General features: G+C 36.0%; 1 protein-coding gene across 1 annotated transcript; it reads right to left on the reverse strand.

Annotated features, from left to right (window-relative positions):
* Positions 1-368: 368 nt before the first annotated feature.
* LOC107568775 (uncharacterized) lies at positions 369-5,502 on the reverse strand. The gene is made up of 5 exons (XM_016254753.1): positions 5,285-5,502; positions 1,628-2,155; positions 839-879; positions 596-749; positions 369-498 (listed from the first exon to the last, which is right to left on the reverse strand). The coding sequence occupies exons 1-5, from the start codon at positions 5,406-5,408 to the stop codon at positions 467-469; spliced, it is 879 nt and encodes a 292-aa protein (XP_016110239.1). The 5' UTR covers positions 5,409-5,502; the 3' UTR covers positions 369-466.
* Positions 5,503-17,525: the final 12,023 nt, after the last annotated feature.

Raw genomic sequence — 17,525 nt, forward strand, 5'->3', positions numbered from 1 at the left:
TTCCCAGAAAAAATAATACTCAAGTAAAGTACAGATACTCAAAACGTGTACTTAAGTACAATACTCAAGTAAATGTACTTAGTTACTGTCCGCCTCTGGTGACTGCTAACTTTGAGCTTTGAGAACTTGGGCAAACACTAGTACAGTGAGGCCAATCACAGTAATGCACGTCACTCTTTAAATACTGTCTTATTTTGCAATGATCACCGAGAGAGAGATCTGTAGAAAAATAAAGTTCTCTTTATTATCACAGTATTTTTTGAATGCTTTGTCATTTTTATTGGTGCTTGCAACAACAAAGACGTTGTAGATTGGAAATTAAGAGCATTTCGTGCACAAAGTCTAAGGTACACACGTCACAGAGGTCAGAGGGGTCAGTCGTGTTATTGATGGTCCTTTGAGAAGACTTTAAGCATCTACAGGATTTGTTGCTGGGTGAAATTAATGGAGAAATGGGTTGCTCAACTCAGTTCTGAGAGCAGTACTTCCAGAAGCACACTGTTTTTGGAGAAACATAAACAGTTTATTTTATTATTATTATTTTATCATGCACTCAGCATTGTTTGTTATCCAGAACAATTGGTTTGCATCATACCTCTCTTGTTGGTTTTCTTAGCTGATGGAAGAGACTTTTTAAAGGCTTTTCCGTTCAGTTTGGGATCCATTTGGTCAGTGCTGGCCTTCGGTGAAATCCCACCGCTGTCTATAGTGGTCGCTGTGGTGGATTTCAGGTTTCCATCTGTCACTACCTGAAGGTTATAAAACATGATTTCTAGCATAAAGCACAAACGGAACTTTTTAAATATATTTATATCTATTGATTTCAATCTGAACATACCATTTTGTTCTTCTTCCCATTACTTCGTCCGTTGCCATTTCCTTTGAAGAAAGAAACAACACAACACAATTAAATTAAATTGAATTAAATTGTATATTATTCAAAAGTTTGGGGTTGGTAAGATTTTAAAGTTTTTGAAATAAGTCTCTTTTGCTCACCAAGGCTGCATTTGTTTGATGAAAAATATTAGTGTAACTTTATTATCTTGTAATATTTTTATTTTTATTTAGATTTTATTTTATTTTAGTTTTAGCAATTTTTATATTTAAGCTTAATTTCAGTTAGCTGCGAAGACAACATTTTTATTTTTCATTTATTTTTCATCTATTATTGCATCTATTTCATTTCAACTTTATTTTAAACTAAAAATATTATTAATAGTGAAAATGTGAAATGTTATTACAACTATAAATATTTTCTATGCGAATTTATTTTAAAATGTAATCTATTCCTGTGATGCTATCTGAATTTTCAGCATAATTACTCAAGTCTTCAGTGTCACATGATCCTTCAGAAATCATTCTAATATGCTGATTTGCTGCTCAAGAAACATTCTGATTATTAACAATGTTGAAGACAGTTGTGCTGCTTCATATTTTTGTAGAAACGATAATACATTTTATTTCAGGATTCTTTGATGAATAGGCTAGAAAGTTCAAAATCTTTTGGAACATTTTACATTTCCTTACTGTGGCTTTTGATCAATTATGATTCATTTATCAATTTATGATAAAAAAAAAAATTCGGGAGTGTATATCATTTGTAAAAGTATTTGAGGTTTTGGCTCACCTCTGGTTATGATGGTGATTCGATGGCTCAGTGTGTTGTTCATTAACTTGTGAAGCTCTTCAAGTGCACTCAGCATCTTCACCAGCTCCTCTCGAGCATCCGGCTCCCCCGTGATGGGATCAGATCGTTCAGCTGCTGATGGAGTGTTGCCGTACTCGTTTGATTCAATCACCTTTGACAGTCTGAACAGTCTGCTCTTCTCTGTTTGCTGCTGGGAATCGAGTGAACTGGTTGTGTGGTCAGTCCTCAGAGATCCATCACGGCCGCCGGGTGCTGGCGGAATCTCATCGTGACCATCAGAAAAGAGTGTTAGTGTCTTTAATGGATTATAGACTCCCATGTCTAAGGGTTTGTCTCTGATATTTGGGTTACTTGTCGCAGTAATTATCTCGTCTAACGCTCTCATCACTACGGTCTTTCCATCTCCGTCAGGAAATGTCGTCATTGGTCTGGTCTTCAGTAGCTTCTCAAAAATCCTCGTCGCTCGTGCTGCATTTTCCTGAATATCCGCGACAGTTCTCCGTGTACCTGGAGGGGAAAACATGCACTTTAGGGGTCGTTTAAATCTGTTAAAGCAACTCTATGTAGTTTTGCCTATTTTTGCGACTTTGGAGCCCCTTTTATTTATATATTGCCGTTATTGTTGATCGCGGTATTTCGTACTCGCTCACGTTTGGAGAACCAGTAAGAGACTATTAACTACTACTCTTCCTTTTAGTTAGTCTACTCTACACAAATGTAGACTTACTAAGCCCCGTTTCCCAGTTTACTGAAATCACATGACTTTGGCAGTGTGATACGCACTCGGAACTGGTTTGAAACAAATGATTCGCAAAGAATTCAAAGCTTCATGAAGCAGCTGCTTTAAAGGGTTAGTTCACCCAAAAATGAAAATTCAGTCATCATTTACTCTCCCTCATGCCATTCCTAACTTGTATGACTTTCATTCTTTTCTTTTTGGGGCGAATATGGACAAAAATTACAATGGAAGTAAAAGGGAACTGACCACTTTCTTCAATATATATTCTTTTGTGTTCCTTTAGTTCCTTTTAGTGCAATTTAATTAGTTTCAGCTACAGAAGAGTGTTTCCACGTCTCTAAAATTCCAGTTTATGGTTGGTACAAGAGTGATGCATACCCTCTGTTCTGTGAAGGGGTCTGTCTCATTTAGTGGTGTACCGTTGACACGGAATTGTTCCCATACCCATAGAAACAAGTCAGTGGGAATGTCAGTGCACTGAAACATCCTGAGAACCTTGAAAAGAGAGACATCCCGAACTTCAAACATCCCTTAAAATCCTATTCTTGGCTTGGACAAACATACACAACATAGCAGATGATAAATGGCTTTTGTCTGAGGAGCTTTCCTCCTCATCATTCTGATCTTAGAGGTGGACGCTGACAAATCGCTTGTTCACACTCATGTACAAGGCCTGCAGCCATGTTGACAGAAGTCTTGAGGAAGTCAAGGAGTTGTTAGGACGACCATAGTGCATCTCAGTGATGTGGCGGGGGTTTTGGTCTCATAGATATACAAAAAAGACGTTTGCAAACACTGAACTTGCCATCACTCCATTAAAAACTTTTTGAAGGGTCTCTTGATAAGATAATAGTAGTATTATCATCTTCATCAAAGGCAATCATGACCATTGTTGGAATGAAAAAGTGTACTACACTCTTAAAAATAAAGGTGCTTCACGATGCCATAGAAGAACCTTTTTGTCTAAATGGTTCCATAAAGAACCTTTAACATCTGAAGAACCTTTCTGTTTCACAAAAGGTTCTTTGTGGCAAAAGAAGGTTCTTCAGATTACAAAAAGGTAAGAAAGAGATGGTTCTTTAAAGAACCTTTGACTGAATGGTTCTTTGTGGAACCAAAAATGGTTCTTCTATGGCATCGCTTGAAGAACCTTTTGAAGCACCTTTATTTTTAAGAGTGTACAACACCAGATTCAATGTGTGCATATGGTACTAAATAAGCATGACATGAATTATTTGATCAGTTTAAGAACTGTTTGTGCATGTGCATTTACTTTGATATAAGTTATGAAAATGTTTTTTCTCTGAATGTTCAAAATGTCCAGTTTATATATATATATATATATATATATATCATATTTTTTAGGCCAGATAACTTCAAATGAACATTCTATTAATGATGCTGGAAGAACGCTTGTTCATAACCTTGCCAGAACGTTCTGAGAACATTCAATGTTAGATGGGTTATTGTTGCATGCAGATACTGTGCACAGTAAACATCCAGGTCAAGAAATGAATCAGAATTGACCTAAATGAAATCCACTGAAACTTAAGACCTAATTCAAGCATTATGTAACCCTACTTGAAACCCCTGAGCCAATTTTAGCAGGAAACCTAAATGCGAAATGACAGATTTAGGATTTGCACTCACTGGAAGTGTGGACAGCACAAGACCAATAGAAGACCACAAGAGCTGGCGCCACTGGACTAATTACTTTGGTTCAGCGCCATCTCTGAGTCTGTAGGCTTGACAACAGTGAAATAACATCTCACAGGACAGAGAAATCACAAATGAGATCTCTTTAATATGGCAAATGTCTCTTCTACACTCTTAAAAAATAAGAGTTATTTATCTATGGTATCTCTGTGAAAACCACACTCTCATCACCTCTCAGATGATTCTTATGAGAAAAATACCCCAGTAGTCTCACATGTGAGTATCAGAATAGATCTCAACAATGTCACAAACTGTGCTCATATGTGTATGCAATCAAAAGTCAGAGATCTCAATACGAAGTCAAGCATTTCTCATCAAATGCTCCCTAGATTAAACTTTCGGAGCTGCTATCCACATTTTGGCAGCTCTTAAACTCTATAATATGACAACTGTTGAATAATTTTTTTATCTGTTTTTAATTCTCTGAAGGAATTTTAGGAGAAAAATCTGAGACTGAGGTCAGGTTGGGACCATAAGGTTAGAAATCGGTGTTCCTGTATAGCTGAAATTGAATTTGTTTCATAATTTATGAATTTTACAACATTAACACTGTTATTTTCTTGTTTATTACTGTAAATATATGTATTGTACAAAGCGGTATATAAATGAATGTGACTTAAATATAGTCAAATATATATAGAAAATATATGAGTCAAATATAGGTTATGGCACTATACTGCAAACAAAAAAAATTAGATTTTCTTAGTTTTGTCTCATTTTCCATTAATATCTAATATCTAAATATTCTTTTATTTGAGAAGGAAAATTACATAACATGTTAGGTCTTGTTTTCTGAAGAATGTATCAAAATTAAGTGAATGTATGCTTATAACAAGAACAAATATGCCATAATCTTGTTTTCCCTTTGAATTAAGTTTCTTTTTCTTACCACACTGACAGATATTTTTTCTTTCTTTAAGAATAAACTCACATAATTTTGGTAGTTTTTTCAGAAAAAACAAGACTTAATATCTATCAGACCTCATAGTCATTTTACATCTTAGTTAGAAAGTTAGAAAATCATTTTTGCAGGGCAATGCCAAGGTCATGGGTTTATTTCCCAGGAAGTGCATGAACTAATTAAATATATACATTGAATGCAATGTAAGTTTTTAGATAACACCATCTGCTAAATGCATGAATGTAAGCTGTGAGCTGTTTTGGGTTTTTACCCGTCTCACCTCCATCAACTGGTTCTTCAAAGGCATCTGGTTGTCCAGGCGTCAACGGAGCAGCATCCAACACTGAAGCGACAGTCAGCAGAGCAACTGTGGTCAATAGTTTCAACATGTCCACTTTATACATCTCAGTGACCTGAACGTGAGACTATGAGAGCTAAATGAACGTTTTAGAGACTTTTAGATCAATCTTCTGTCTTTAAATGGCAATTCGTACACCTGCCACACTCTTTTACACTGATGCGCCTCTAAGATGAGAAGGCTTGTCAAGTGTGTGTATACCTAACCGTATTTTACACCGCGCTGCTTCTACCGTCACGTCACATCCACCGGCCCTTTTAAAACGAACACCCACACTGACACTGTCCAATCAGGTCGCTCATCCCTCCCTGCCACGTCCAGGTGTTGTGTGACATTTGGGGCCGTGTTTGGTATCGGGGTCTCCATTGTGAAGGTGGCAGCAGGCTGTGGGCCCTTCTGCGTCAGAGGCCCTTTTACTCCGGCCCCTGTGCAAACACAATAAGAAGTGCCTTATCACTGCTTACACAGCACCGCACCCGATGACTTTGAATCTGAACGACGTTTGATGTGTGCGCCAATGCAAATAGCCTTCATGCATATGAGAAGAAATTAGCATGACTTGAAGTGCAAGACGCATTTGACAATTTTTTTCAAAGTTAAATGGCATGTCCATGTCTTATTTACAGTATCTCAGTGTTATGTTAGTATTATTTCTATATTATAGTATTTATTCATATTTTGAATTAGCTTTTATTTATAGTTTTTTTTTTTACAATATAGAGCATTAATTAATTTATATTTCAGTTTTACTTTTTGTAATTTTAGTGCTTTAACTTAAAATTATTTCAGTTAGTTGGCAACAAACTATAAACAAATTATAAACTTATCGTATTAAAACTATTTCATTATTAGTTTGAATATATATGCATTTTGAGGTCTATATGGCCAGTCATGAAGTTCTATTTAAAATAGTTATAATAAATATTGATATAACTTTGTCATGATAAAATCTGTATGAGTTTTCTCTAATGACATTAGAACAACAGATCAACAGACATTTACTGTATATGAAAATATACATAAATATATATAAATAAATATTCATTATGAGTCCATGAGATTTGATGTCATCACACCACTTTTTTTACATTATTTCAGTGTTATTTTAGTATTATTTCTACATTATAGTACAGTATTTATACTATTAACATTTGTTTATAGTTTTTTATATTAATACTGTATATTATTAATATGAATATAAAGCTTTAATTAATTTATATTTTGGTTTTAGTTATTGTCATTTTAGTGCTTCAGCTTAAACTTCAGTTAGTTTAATAAAATTAGTAAAGTTTAATCAAATTTGTCAAATTTAATAAAACTAACTGAAAACAAATAATAAACTTATGTAAAAACGTCTCGGGTTACTTATGTAACCATGGTTCCCTGAGTAGGGAACGAGACACTGCGTCCTCTAGGGGTCGCTATGGGGAACGCCTCGTCGTGACTCGTATCTGAAGCATACATTGAAAAAACACCAATGAGGTTAATTTTACAATTTAAAATATTGAAAATTTTGAAAACAAATATGCATTGATATCATAAATTTCCATTGCTATTTTAGTATTATTCATCTATAATTATTTATTACTATTTTGAGTTTTTTAATATTTCAATAGAGATTTTTTGTTTCAGTTTTAGTTTGTGGAATTTTATTCCTTCAACATAAACTTTTTTTTTTTTTTTCATTTAGGTACCAAACAACATTTATGATTTTGTTTAAGTTTTTTCTTTATACATATGAGAAGAAATTAGCATGATCTGACACATTGTTGATAAAAAATATACTTCTATGAGAAAATAAATGAACAAATTATAAACTTACATAAAAAATATTTTTTGTGAATATAAATGCATTTTGAGGTATATGTAGACAGCCATTAACTTCTAATTAGAATGTTTATAAACACATATGTATTGATATAACTTTGCCATGATAAAATATGTATTAGTTTTCTCTAATGACACTAGATCAACGTCATTTGTATGAAAAAAAATCATAATTTACCTTTGTCCATGAGTTTTGATGTCATTACACCACTTTTTTTTTTACAGTATCTCAGTGTTATTTTAGTATTATCTCTATATTATAATATTTATTAATATTTTAAACTAACATTTGTTTATAACATTTTATTAATACTATATATTAATATAGAGCTTTAATTAATTTATATTTTAATTTACATTTTGGTTTTAGTTTTTGTAATTTTAGTGCTTCAACCTCAACCTCAATTAGTTTAATAAAATTAGTACAATTTAATAAAACTAATTGAAAATAAATAATACACTTAGGGGAAAAAAATGATATGAGATTTATTTACGATTTAAATATTTAAAATTGTGTAAACAAGTATGTACTGATAAAATAAATTAGTCATGACATTTTTTTACAGTACCTGCTATTTTAGTATTATTTATATATTATTATGTATTAATATTTTGAGTTTTTAAATATTTCAATTAAATACCCCCCCACCCCACAGTTTTTGATTAATTAATTTTTAAGTTCTAAAGTTTTAATTCTAATTTTTAAATACTATATTTTTTTAATTCTACACTTCTCACGATTTGAGGAATCATTCATGTCTAGAACCCTAAATATGAGCTATAGTGCCTCAGCAAGCATCTCTAATTAAAGCAAATTACTTTAGGATTCAAGTAAGAAAATCTGTAACATTCCCTCTCTCCCGAAACTCTGGAAAGTCTGGCTGTGAAACTGCACGTGTTCCTACTGGAAGTTAATGACAGAGGAAGTGCCAGTTTGTGTTTGTTTTGACAGTGACGTCAGGAGAGAGGGACGGGAATGTGGTCAGAGACAGAGACAGAGGAACGGAGTGGACAGACCTCAGTGGAGGTTGCTAGGGAGAAGTTAAACCGAGAGCATCCAGCAATTCATTACCCTTTCAGTCTGAATAAAGTCACCACTTTTGTGAGAGAGCGTCAAAACTCGTGTCCTGCAGACAATAAACACACACCGTCTCTCGCTCTGTCTCTTGAAAGTAAATGTTGTCCTGCTGTAACCTTTTCTTGTTTGTTTGTTTGTTTGTATATCAGTGTCGGAGTCAAAACCAGATTCTGTAAGAGCCAGAACAAAACCCAAGACACAAACTGCCCAGTTCAATGAACTTTTTGCATCATTCATGTTCCTTGCAGAGATCAGAGCATTTTTTTTCAACATATATCACAAATATTTAATTATATTTCATATATGTCATCCTTTTTGTTTCTATATATCATATATATGAAGAGTTCCGATGCAAAAGCCTCTAAAAGCCATCTTGGTCAAAAATGAGATATCAATACTGAGCGATTGCTCTCCACACACAGCATATGTTCATCAAGTACTTTCACTTCAAATGTGATAAATCCCAGCCTCAACCCACTCAGAAGTACCAGTACTTGCATAGAAACCTATACATAGTAGCCAGAAAGAAATGCTAATTTTAAAGAAAAACGTCAGATGTACTTAGAGGCTTTTGCATCTGAACTCTTCGTATATTATTACATTTACCTGGTGTATATTTTACTTTTAGATTTTCCCCGTCAACTCAGGATAATCGCTTTAATCTTATTCCCCTCACCTTCTGAAATCCTTCAATAGAGGGCAGTGTTGGATTTAATTTATCTTGTCTTGCATATGATGCCAATGTGAGAGATGAAAACGATCAGCTGTTTAATCTTAATCTTAATTAGATGTTTTTCCTGCAGTATTTTAGGCTACTGAACATAGCCTGTTAGCCTACTGAAAACACATCTGTTTACTTGTGTATTCATGCTGTGCTGCATTATTTTACTTGAGTGTATGTCATTCATTTGTATCACGATTTCCACAAGAAAACGAAGCAGCACAACCGTTTCCAACATTGATAGTAAACAGAAATGTTTTCTTGAGCAGCAAATCAGCATACTAGAATGATTTCTGAAGGATCATGTGACACTGAAGACTGGACTAATTATGCTGAAAATTCGGCTTTGATCACAGGAATAAATTACAGTTTACAATATATTCAAATAGAAAAACTTACTTTAATATTACTACATAAATGTATTTTTTTAAATCAAATAAATGCAGCCTTGGTGAGCAAAAGAGACTTCTTTCAAAAACATCACACAATATTGTGGACCCCAGATTTTGAATGATAGTGCACATTCTTGAATTATTTATTTATGAGAAATAAAATTAGACAATATTACAACGTCTGAATAGGACAGCTAAAATATTTCCATTAAAACACTTTAGTAACACGTGATGCTGAGGATGAGAGTGTGAGCACTGGGCAGGAGGAGATACAGATGATGAGCGTGAGGCCTGGACAGAGAAGGGAAGGGAAGGTCAGGCCGCAGAAAAGAGCGATTTGTTTTCAGTGAAACTGGAGATCCTCCCCCACTTACCGCCGGCGCAACCTACAGCGGAATCAATTACCACTTGTCAGGATGAAACCAAAGCCATGCAACACAATAAGGGCACGACCTAAGAATTTTGTGTGAGCGGCCGTGTGTGATTGTGATTTTATTTGTCTTTTATTTATTTGTTTGTTTGCTCGTACAGAGCAAGGCCCTGGCTCAAATACCAGTATACATTTATTTTATTTTAGAAATAATATTCTATTCTATTCTATTTTTAGGTCCTTGTTGTTAAGTACAGTAAGGTTTTAGGGCATATAGCCTATTATACAGCATACTAAATATATATTTGCAACTGCAAACAGCCAACTAATTAACCATATGATTTGGCAAAATAATTGTTTATTGTTCATAAGCATTAATCATAAATATTATAATTTATTGTAATCAGTGTATTTTATCATATTGCTGTTTGCAAGTACAAGTCACTCTATAGGTTGTTTACAGTGATTTTAGCACATTAAAATATTTTGCAACATGCATCAATAGCATACACTGTAAAAATCACAAACACACACACACACACACACACACACACACACATACACGCACACACGTTTAAATCAATGTGTTACTTGCTTAAAGTTGTTAAATTTACTAGTAATTTCTGTATATTTCAGAAATGTATGTATTTAAAGTTTCAACCTTAATAGACCAAAATGTATTTATGGGGCAAGAAAATACATTTAGAATCTCACAGTAGCCTACATTTAGACTTTATTCATTATTTATTTTTATACAAACATGCCATATGCTCTTATGTGTTACAGACAAGAAAATAACGTTTTTCTTCAAATGTGACATATGTAAATTTATTTTCTTGGATTGAAATATATGGAGGGCAAAATATATTTTGAATTGATATTTTCTGTAAGAAATGGCAAAAATATGTAGGCATAAAATATATTTATGTAAATATATTTTGAAACATAATTAGCAAGTATATTTTTGGGCCATTTTTTGTATAATTTGATATATATATATATATATATATATATATGCTGTATGGCAATTATCTACTTCATTTTACTTTTACTTGAAATTTACTTAATCTACTTAATTAACTTTTTATTGGCCTATTTGTTTTCTTTTACAGTGGTAAAACAAAACACATATTCCTGGTAGTTTTTGGTGTGTTGAATGAAGCTGAATGAAGTGCAATGTGTGAATGAGTGTGTGTGTGTGTGTGTGTGTGTGTGTGTTGCACGGCCGTCTGCTGTCACTCTACACCTCACGGACGCTGTGGCTCACCAGAGCCAGTGTGGTTCAGGGAAGGTTTGGAAACGTCTGAAACCTCTAACCACAGGAGCAGGCCGGCCACCCAAGCCGACAGTCTGTGGGCGAGAGCCAATATCTGCTGCACTGGTGCCACCCACCGCTATGCCACAGACCAAAGACACTCACCGCAACCATCATTGTGTTACAGCAGACAGACCGAAAAATATCACAGTTAAATATCAATGTATGTTCATATTCGGCGTGTTGTTAGGGTATACATTCTAAACGGATGCTTTGCCAATATTATGTCTACAACAAATCCTGTCAATACCAAGATAGAAACACACACACACACACACACACACACAAACGTTTTCTTACTTATTTTTTGTATTTGTATTTTATTTTTAGTAAATATAAAGTAAATATAAAACAAAATAAAATAACACAATTTTAAGTTTTAAGTATTATATTTTATTATAATAGTTGTAGAACATAAAAGATCCTGTCTGTTAAAGATAATATTACTCACAATTACTCACTAAGTCTCTTTTGTTCACCAAGGCTATAATTATTTGATAACATGCAGTAAAAATGGTAATATTGTGAAATATTACAATTTAAAATAATATTTTTTCCTATGTGAATATAATGTAAAACGTAATTTATTCCTGTGATGCAAATCTGAATTTTCAGCACCATTAGTCCAGTCTTCAGTGTCACATGATCCTTGAAACCATTCCAAGATGCTGATTTGCTGCTCAAGAAACATTTCTGATTATTAACAGTGTTGAAAACAGTGCTGCTGCTTCATATTTTGTGGAAACTATGATACAATTTATTTTTCATGATTCTTTGATGAATAGAATATTCAAAAGAACAACATTATAAATGTAGGCTATTTACTTTAATTTTTGATCAACTTTATGTGCATTTCCTGAGTAAAAGTATGAATTTCTCTTGGAAAATATAGAAAGGGTGACATGCAAAAATCTCAAGTGTTTTTGGCTAAATAAATAAATAAAATAAACAAAATTGATAAAATTACAACATATAGAACATGTGTGACAACTTGCCCCAACCTGACATTTATGAAAAATACTATTGTTCACAGATCAATCTGACATAAAGACAGCGAGATGCAGTGGTGGGTCTACATGGTGGCTAGGGGTGGCACCGGCCCCCACAGAAATCTGGTTGGCCACCCCAGGTACAAACGATTGGCTTGTTTTTATTAAATTTCTCACTGCATCTGGCAGTGGTGGATCTGGCCATGGGCAACATAGGCGGCTACCTAGGGCGGCTTTCTACTCTTCTATATACTTAATTTTAGGTGGTTTCTATAGTTATCTTAAAGGGATAGTTCACATTCCTCTTTCAGACGAACACAATTGCAGTTATATTTAAAATAGTCCTGGCTCTTCCAAGCTGTATAATGGCAGTGAATGGTGCCACTGTTTTTGAAGCCTAAAACACTGCATCCATCCATCATAAAACTACTCCACACGGCTCAGGGGTGTTAATAAAGACCTTCTGAAGCGAAACAATGCATTAGTGTAAGAAAAATATAGATTTTTAAATATTTATTAACTGTAATCTCCAGCTTCCGGTCAATCAAGCACAAACTACAGATGTAGTTCACGTGGTTTACCTGTGCTGTAACAAAAACATGGTTTAACAAGCAAACAAAATTTGCGAGACTACACTCTTTTCTCCGGAGCTTCCGTTGGGCTTTCCGCTACGTCTACGTCATACGCTCGAACACCTTGTCATGAACGCGCCTGCTTGAGTGACCGGAAGCTGGAGATTACGGTTTATAAATCTTTAAAAATCACTTTTTGTCTTACACTAACACATCGTTTCGCTTCAGAAGGCCTTTATTAACACCCTGGAGCAGTGTGGAGTATAGTTTTATGATGGATGGATGCATTTTTTAGGCTTCAAATACAGGGGCACCATTCACTACCATTATAACTTGGAAGAGCCAGGACAATTTTTAATATAACTCCGACTGGATTCATCTGAAAGAAGAAAGTCACATACACCTAGGATGCTATGAGGGTGAGTAAAACATAGGCTAGTTTTCATTTTTGGGTGAACTAACCCTTTAAGTACCATAAATTCGACAATGTTTTTTTTCCCCTTCTCATCATACTCATTTTGGTCATTTTGCCCCCCCCCATTTAAAATTCTCTAGACATGCCCCTGGCGAGACATGGACTGGTCTCTCTATTATAACTCAGAATGTCATCTTGATCTACAATAGTACAGCCAGTAACACTGTATAATATCACAGAGACCACAATGTGTCAGATACGAGATTGAAGCTTGACAGTTCTGAGGAACGCTAACATATCGGAAAATAAATGAAAGGAAAGAACAGGATGAGTAACGGTTAGAAGCATTTCCAAGCGTCCTGAAGGAAATTGAGGACGACGCTGCAAGTGATTGGTTACTATTAGGAGACACTAATGGGTGTGACATTGATAAGGACCGTAACCTGATTGCATGTTTTTTAGTGCTAACTTCTGCACTCCCGTCCAGCCATCAATCATTATTGCACGCCGGGCGAACTCCCTCGGCTCTTTAAATATTTAATCAGCTTTAAAAAAGATTACGGGCCAAAAAAGGAGAGAAAATGATCATGTTCTTTCCCTTTTCTCTCTTTCTTTCCCTTTTTTCTTTTCATATTGTGCTTGAACATAAAAGTACACTGTCAGAAGAAAAAAGTGCAAAAATGGTATCTTTAACATCTTGTAACTGGGGCTATTTTAGTATTATTAAAATACTATTATATATATTTTTTCTTCTGTTTTCATTTTAACTTTAATTAAGGTTTTAGTAATTTTGCTGTGTATTTTTGTCATCTTTTATTTATTTATTTAAATGTCTATATCATTTTTATTCCTTTTTTATTTTTGTAAACTAAATTTATTTTCTTAAACTAAATTAAAATGACAAATGTTGCCTTGGCAACTAGCTTAAAATATATATTTTTATTGTATTTTATTTTATTTCAGTAACAAAAGTTTCTTATAATTTTAGTTATTGTAACCCAGCTAAAAAGGAACGTTCTCAGCACTTTTGCTGAGTTAAGAAAAAAAAAAATCATTCTTCCAGTGATGTTAATAGAGCATTTGTTCAAAGTTATCTGGTCTTTTCTCAAAACATTAGCCAAAAGAAAAAAAAAACATTATTTATACATTGTTATAAAACTTTCTGAAACATTTTAGTTGGGCATCCATCTAACATTTTTTTAATGTTACTACTTGCTTCAGAACATGTAACATTCTCATAACATTCCCTTAACATTCGCAAAAAAAAAAAATGTTTTTAAAACATTTAAAACACTGGACGTTTTGAATGTTCAGAGAACATTCAGAAATAAAATTTTCATGACAATGGAAATGATAGCAAAACATTCTGGCAAGGTTCTCTCAAAGTTGTGAACAAACATAACATTAATTTGGACATTTGTTCAAGATCTTTAAGTTCTCAAAACGTTAGCACAAAAACATTATTTATACATTGTTCATGGAACATATTTTCTGAAATGTGTTAATTGGATGTTCATCTTTTTTTACTACTTGTTTAGAATGTTAATGGAACATTTTCATAACTTAATAGAAATGTTAGTAAAACATTTGTAGAACTAATTTTTGATTGCTGGGATGGTACAAGTCCAAAAAACTTTTTTTTTGTTACTTAATGCCACATTTCCACCTACAGATGTTTTGACTGACTTCCTCCAAAACAGATGCAGTATTTAAGTGCAGAATTTCTAACTCACACCTTCCCTGTCCACACATATTCAGCACTCACAGCTGTCATCCAGGGCCATTGACACATTCCCAAAGTCACTGGACACCTGAGCCCGTGCTGCTTCCACCAGAGCCATAATTAAAGTATACATTACTGCATACAGCATGGTGTCCGGTGACCAGAGCAGAGATACGATACCTGAGGCTCTGGTTCTACAGCACCGGGCCCCCATTAGCAGGTATAAATTATACATTCAGTACTATGGTACTTATAGCACAGAGAAAGCGAGAAGGATGACAAGAGAGAAAACAAGTGACAAAAGAGAGTGAATGATCAGTGAGGGACAGGTGGGCATTGAATGAGGAAGGTTGTCAGAAAGATAGACTTTAACCTTGACTCAAAGTAAATTATGTCATAATGATGTTTTATTTCTTTTCTGCATAGAATTCAGTTATTTGCAGTGGTGCATTGAGAAGTGGGTATACTGCACTGCATTATTCAGATGCTTTTTTTTTTACCTGGAGATGACTTGAAAAACAGACAAACCATATTTTGTTGCAATCATGTGTTTATTGTCTTCATGTTTCATCAGTCGAAACGTTTCTTTTTATTTAGCTTAGCTGAGATTACTTTGGCTACAATAGCTGAATGCCTTTATCTACATTAGGGATTTCCTCGCACATCATAAGTTATTACTTCTACGAGTCAGTTTTGGACTTTCTGCGTGAGAGTATGAATGAAACACACTGCAGAGTGTTTACGCCTTGGTTGCCTGGTAGGTAACCATAGCAACAACACTCAGCTTGAGCGTTTTCCCTCCAGCCCCGCCATGGCATCCTGCTCCCCCCCAGCCTCCTGCCTCCTGTCTTGCCGGCTCTGCCCTGGCCTCCTGCTCTGTTGGCCCCGCCTTAGCCTCCTGCCTTGCCGGCTCTACCCTGGCCATCGAGCCCAGTGTTTCCCAACCAGGGTGCCGCGACTAAAAAAAGGTTGGGAAACACTGATCTAGCCTACCTCTGTTACTGGGTCTCTACATGGGCTTGGCCCGCCATCCCTCCCCCTGATCCACCTCTGTTCCGCCTCCCTCCTGGATTTAATTGACTTTTCGTGGAGCGTCTGGTATCCGCTCTGTAGAGGGGGGGTAATGTCACAGAGTCTAGTTGGTGTGCCCCTTATAGTCACTAGAGGGCACACTTTGTAGTTTTGTTTTGTTTCTCTGGACTTCAGTTCCCATCACCCTTTGCTTTGACATTCTAGTCTCATTACATTCAGCTGTGTCTCATTATCTTGTTAACTCACCCTCATATAAGCTAGGGTTTCTGTGTCCTTAGTTACTGGTTGATTGTTTTCTGTTATGTGTTTCTTTATTCTGGTTGCCCTGTGTAATGAAGCGTCACTCGAAGTGGGATCCATAAGCAGCCCTTTTATTTACAATCGTGGTCAAACAGGCAATGGTCACACACCAGCAAACACAGTGACAGGGGGCAAACACAATCGTTGTCAGTAAACAGGCTAAAAGTCGGGGCAGGCGGCAATGAATCACAACTCAGAGACAAGGCGGATAATCCAAAAGGCAGGTAGCAGAGTATCATAAACGAGGTGCAGAGAGGGTCACAACAGGCAGGCAAATGAGAGAAAAGCGCTCAGAAATTAAAAAACACAGTAAAACAAGACTTTGCAGTGAGCTGGAAGGAACAGACTGTTTATATAGGCCAGCTGATGGACTACAGCTGGGCTAGGTGATCAGTGCCAGGTACAGGACTGATGGGAAATGTAGTGTGAGAGTGTAAGAGTCAATATTCGGGTGAGGGATCCCTCTGATGGTCGGAAGAGGGAATCACGGAGTTCGACTCTGTGACAGAGCCCCCTCCCTGCGAGCGGCTCCTGGCACGAGGAGATGGGCGACGCCGGGGTCTCCCATGCGGTCGAGGGGCCGGCCTATCTGGATGGGTGCGGTGGAACTCCTCCACAAGTTTGGGGTCGAGAATGTCATCTGCATTAACCCAGGAACGCTCTTCCTGACTGTACCCCTCCCAATCGACCAAATACTGGAAAATTTTTCCCCGGTGCCTGGAGTTAAGCAGTTCTTGAACCTGGTACGCTTCCTCGCCATCTACCATGATGGGCAGGGGGCCCTGGTGACCGGACACCTCCTCTCCCTCCTCATTCGGACCACCAGCGGGTTTGAGTAGAGATACATGGAATGTAGGAGAAATATGAAAATGATTAGGCAGGGCAAGGCGGAAAGAAACAGGTGTGATTTGTCTAATAATTTTAAATGGGCCCACGTACCTGGGACTGAGTTTATTGCAGGGCAGCCTAAAACGTAAGTCTCTAGTGGATAGCCACACCCACTGACCAGGACCGTACTCCGGACCAGGACGTCGATGACAATCAGCCTGTTCTCTCTGTCGACGAATGGCATGCTGGAGGTGAGTGTGAGCCTGATTCCAGGTTTCTTCACTTCTGAGTAACCAGTCATTGACTGCAGGGGCATTAGTGGGTTCTCCAGACCAGGTGAAGAGGGGCGGTTGAAATCCAAGGATGCATCGAAAGGGGGTCAGACCAGTAGAGGATTTTTGAATGGAATTCTGAGCATAATCTGCCCATATCAGGTAGCGACTCCAATCGTTCTGATGGTGACTGCAGTAAGATCGAAGGAATCGGGTGAGTTCTTGGTTTAATCTTTCGGTTTGACCATTTGATCGAGGATGATAACCAGACGTTAGGCTTACATTTACATCAAGCATCCTGAAGAATGCTGACCAGACCTGTGAAGTAA

This window comes from Sinocyclocheilus grahami, unplaced genomic scaffold, assembly GCF_001515645.1.
Source record: "Sinocyclocheilus grahami isolate Dianchi unplaced genomic scaffold, SAMN03320097.WGS_v1.1 scaffold1279.1, whole genome shotgun sequence".
Taxonomy (NCBI): domain Eukaryota; kingdom Metazoa; phylum Chordata; class Actinopteri; order Cypriniformes; family Cyprinidae; genus Sinocyclocheilus; species Sinocyclocheilus grahami.

Coding starts and splice junctions, on each gene's coding strand:
- LOC107568775 (XM_016254753.1), bottom strand. CDS start 5,408: ATGTATAAAGTGGACATGTTGAAACTATTGACCACAGTTGCTCTGCTG. Junction 750..838: donor ATGGGAAGAAGAACAAAATG/GTATGTTCAGAT, acceptor TATAACCTTCAG/GTAGTGACAGATGGAAACCT. Junction 499..595: donor TAAGAAAACCAACAAGAGAG/GTATGATGCAAA, acceptor CTCCAAAAACAG/TGTGCTTCTGGAAGTACTGC.